This window comes from Branchiostoma lanceolatum, chromosome 11, assembly GCF_035083965.1.
Source record: "Branchiostoma lanceolatum isolate klBraLanc5 chromosome 11, klBraLanc5.hap2, whole genome shotgun sequence".
Lineage (NCBI taxonomy): Eukaryota > Metazoa > Chordata > Leptocardii > Amphioxiformes > Branchiostomatidae > Branchiostoma > Branchiostoma lanceolatum.
Window position 1 is genome coordinate 8,939,413 of NC_089732.1, and position 4,443 is coordinate 8,943,855.

The 4,443-nt window shown below is 44.1% G+C and overlaps 1 protein-coding gene across 1 annotated transcript; it reads left to right on the plus strand.

The window, feature by feature from the left end:
• The first annotated feature begins 351 nt into the window (after positions 1 to 351).
• On the plus strand, positions 352 to 4,234 carry LOC136444627 (uncharacterized). The gene is made up of 8 exons (XM_066442274.1): positions 352 to 519; positions 1,082 to 1,241; positions 1,775 to 1,899; positions 2,266 to 2,406; positions 2,697 to 2,768; positions 2,999 to 3,094; positions 3,463 to 3,625; positions 4,020 to 4,234. Exons 1-8 carry the CDS (start codon positions 426 to 428, stop codon positions 4,099 to 4,101), a joined length of 933 nt encoding a protein of 310 aa, XP_066298371.1. The 5' UTR covers positions 352 to 425; the 3' UTR covers positions 4,102 to 4,234.
• The last annotated feature ends 209 nt before the right edge of the window (positions 4,235 to 4,443 follow it).

A 4,443-nucleotide genomic window follows, 5' to 3' on the forward strand; every position in this document is an offset into this window, starting at 1 on the left:
GTTGATTAATGTCGTGGCTGCCCACCAGGGATTCCCTTTATTTGAATTAGACAATTAAATTCCAATTTATGCTTTACATATTATAAATTATTTGGACAAACATTCATGTCAGGATACATCTGCAGTTCAAATGAAGTATACTAGGAGGCCAAACTTGTTTTTTATTTGTTTTTAACGTAGTAGCTTCTTCCTATAACGTCTCTGTCAAAATGAACAGATCTGGAACTTACATTGGGTCAGGGCCGAGTAAACAGTGAATATTATAAATGCTGACATTATGTGTGCCCATTCGTTGCATCATATCCACCAGGTGCAACAATTCTCAACTTTAAAGTATATATAAGACAGTTGCATCCAACATATCTCGTCAGTTACAGACGATAATTGGTAGAATCGACACGCAAGGTTGTGAAGAGGTTGGCGACATGATGAAGAACGTAATGTTTGTGTTTGTGGGGGCGCTATGCCTCGCTACCACCCAGGCGGCCATGCAGGGTTTGGACTGGGCAACAGTGCAAGGTGAAGAGTCGTTTTATTTCGTAAAGTTAACGCCTTTAAGACTAGGTTTTTCAAATTCTTCAAGATACAACTATCTTCTAAAAGGGTTTAGAATATCACACCTACAAGAGCATCTGGAAGGTGTGGATCATTCATTGTGACTTACACTGTATTCGTAGCGCTACGTCCCCACCCAAAAAGACAGTCGTGTTGAGCGGGGTTCAAACGACCGTCCTAGGCCTTGGCCCTTAAGATCCACAAAATTCTATCCATATGGTGGGAAGCAGAGGGGTCGCGTACAGTTTGGATCAGAAGGACACCTAAAGTTAAGGCTTAACAGCAGATATCTATTTACCACCCTGAAAACGGAGGTATTGTTTTCATTGGTGTGTTGTAACTGGAGACTTGCAGGATCTAGGATTGGAAGACCCGGGTCTAAAGTAGGTGCGACTGGCTTGGCTCAGGTTCAATGTACCGCAGGAAGTCAGGAAAATGCATAGGCGAAATTAGCGAGAAATTCACAGTGATGAATAAAACAAACACAGATATTTCACTGCAATTTCTTGTTTCTTCTGTGCTCCAGCTATCCACGATGCGGCTGTGCAGGCGCTGACTGAACAGTACTTCCAGGCGTTCAACAACATCGCCACCGCCGCGGGAGAGTTCACCTACGTCAACGCCACCTGCGCACGCGCACTGCAGGGTTCCTGTGGGCGCTGCGTCACAAAGAAGTGTCAGCAATGGTAAATCTTCTAAGGTTTAACAGTGCCTCTAAGTAATCTTCAAGAGGATCTTCACGGTGCTAAAATCTTACAAGCTAGCCAGAGAAGCTCCAGCCAGCCAGGCACCGTCGGTTGCTATAAAAACTCCTTCTGCCAGTTGGATACGGTCTTTGCAACCGTTGGGTCTGCTTGGAGACTACCTCTAAGTCTTGTTTAGAAAGTATGGCCATATCGAGCACAGCAAACTATTGGTTACAGTACTGAAAATTGACCCAGTGACAAGTGGGTGACCGTACGGTATGTGACCGTATGTACGTAGAAAAACATGATGTCAGTAGTGGGTCAAAGGTAGTCAAAGGCGTTTCGTTCCCGTGGGTTGAACAGAAGGTTAATGGTCTCTGATGTAGATGCCCACCCCCCCCCCACTCCCAACACGCACACACAGCGAGTATTTTTAACATGCCCGTGTGTCTGAAAAGAGTTTATAATGTTACCTATCAACTTTAATTTCATAATTTTGCAATTCTTGTCTAAGACTGCCTTGTGTTTCCCAGGGCTATGACCTGTGGTATGGCCCTACCGGAGACCTCCGACATGACCATGCTGGGCGGGCAGGCGGTCCAAGCTGACCTCAAAAAGCTGAGGAAGTTCATCTCTCAAGGAGAGCGTCTGGACACTGGTAGGTACACATACATCTCTGCACCAGGTTTAAAGTCAAACTTATTTGGAAATACACGTATTTCTTGTCCTCCCGATAGCATACTAAATAGCTGGCATTTATGTATTTATTTCATCTCAAGACAACTGGGTTGCCCCTAAACTTATGGGAAAAGTTCATTTTCAAGGGGGCCCCAATATATACAGACCAAGACATGTGACATTCAGTCTGATGGAGACAAACATGGACGACATTCAGTGGAAGAAATAAAATCCGATTATGTCAAAACAAAATCGTTGTCCGTAACTCAAAGTATCAGTCATTCCATTGTCAAAATCAATGAAGTTCGAATGTTGAAGTGAAGGTCGGAACATCCCGCCCTATCAGGTGAAAGTATCCAGTGCGCCGTTGACGCAGCGTCCCTGGCGGTTTCCGCCGGTACTTTGCTAGTCGGTAAACGTGATGTCGCTGACGTCATCTGTGATACTGTTGGCGTGGTGGGCACAGCCGTGGACCTTGTTACCGGAGGTGATATGATTTTCTTTGTTCATGATTAATAGATTAGAGTTTATCCCTGTCATAAGTAAATACCTTTCCCGCAATTTGTTGTCAAAAACCAATTCCCTTGGGAATGTGTGCGTGGGATATTTAGAATTCTTCCACAAATGATCGCAGTACTATACCAACGGCTCCGCGCCTGAGGCGTCGCCAAAAGGAGATCTGAGTAAAACCAAGACACCATTCAGTGCCTTGATTAGATATTAGGAATAATTTGGAGCTTGCTCTTCTGACTTTGTATTTTGTCTTTCCCGCGGTAGGTATCAGCGGTATCATTGAGGGTGGAGTGAATCTTGTTGATGACGCCATCTCAGCGATTGCAAACCTCTTTGGTAAGTGCTTCAAGTTTCATGGCTACGACCGGTCATTTGTAACGATTTTACTGATAGGAAATGAATGATTCGTAATCAGGTAGTGTGGTGCTCTCTGATTATGCTGAGGGGAAAACGACATGTTACAGGTTACAGGAACATTATCTGTTTAGAACTTTGTCATTTCAACCTTGACGGACGCCAGATTACGTCATAATCACGTGGCATCTGATGTATATGGAATCTCCTAGGGAGGAGGAAGAGGGATCTGCAGTGTGACGTTCTCCAGCTCGAGCCCGAGGCATCGTGTATGCAGCTGGCGCCGGAGTGCGGTGGGGAGTGTCAGGGTACGTTGTTATTCTGAATTTTGGATGCTACTCATTTTGTAGTCTTTATATTCACTTTCCAAGTTGTAGTTAGAGGCACTGTGTAGAAGCCTTATGTATGTAGAGATTTATTTTTATTTATAGTTGAAAGTCACTGCAGTTTTTGTTGTGTGAAGAAAGATTCTGTATACACTTTGATACAATATGAGATGTATAGTGAAGATTTGCACTCTTCAGCCCGCTGGAACATGGTCCAATCTAGAAACAATAGCTTTTTCGACATTTAGATAACGTTCCATACATGGCAATCACTTTATATTCTTGTATTCTTGCGTGATGTATCTTTTCAGCGACACATTAAGCTCAAAATCTGCTGACTGTCACTACAGGTTGCACTAAGCTGGCGAACACGGCTGCACGTTTCCACAAGGCCATGACGAAGAACTCCTGGGCAATGCGCCAGTCCAACGCCTTCATGACACGCGCCGTGACCTATGACCCCGTGTCAGGTCAGATGGTCGCAGAGGTGATGGCGATGGGACAACGCATGAAGTGAGTCCAACTTATAACCGACTCAATATCTATGACTTGGTCTAGTAGATGACATTTGCATTTTGCTATCCAACCAGACATTGTACACGGCACGAAGCACCTGAACTTCGCAGCGTATGTCATCGCACTTACTTTGAGTCTTCGTAACTTGATTGTTTGAAATGTTTGAATCCTTGCCGGTGGACCCACGGGGGCTACACTTTACACGTAGTAGCTTTTCACAGAAACAAAAGAATAGGAAATACATGTGAATTCCAGCCGTCGGATCTCTCCTATGATCATTGCTGGCAGGGTAACGTTTATCCAAAGACTCAGAAGGCAGACATGTATGAGCAACAAGTTGTCCATGATATCCATTGCTTTAATTGAAATTTTTGACATGCCTGTTTTCCAGAATTGCTCTGTCCGGGCCTGTGAACCCCGCTACCGCCGGAAAACGTCTTGCCTCTGCTGTTATGAAGAAGCTGCGACAGTAGAACGTCATAACGTGACAAAAATCCTCTCAGGTGTAGTGCCTCAACACAATATAGCCTAGTTCAGGTCCAGATGTACACTAACCCAGACTAATTATGAAGACATAACTGTGGAAGATAAAACACTACCTACTAACATGGACTTCTGTATTATTTTGTTTTGTTTTGTGAATGCGTGTGTGCTTGTTTGTTTATCTTGGTTGGTTGGTTGGTTGGTTGGTTGGTTGGTTGGTTGGTTGGTTGGTTGGTTGGTTGGTTGGTTGGTTGGAAAATGGATCTCTATATTGAATACATTTACATCTCCATTCTTACGTATACTGGAGCCCTACAACAATCTCACAAGAC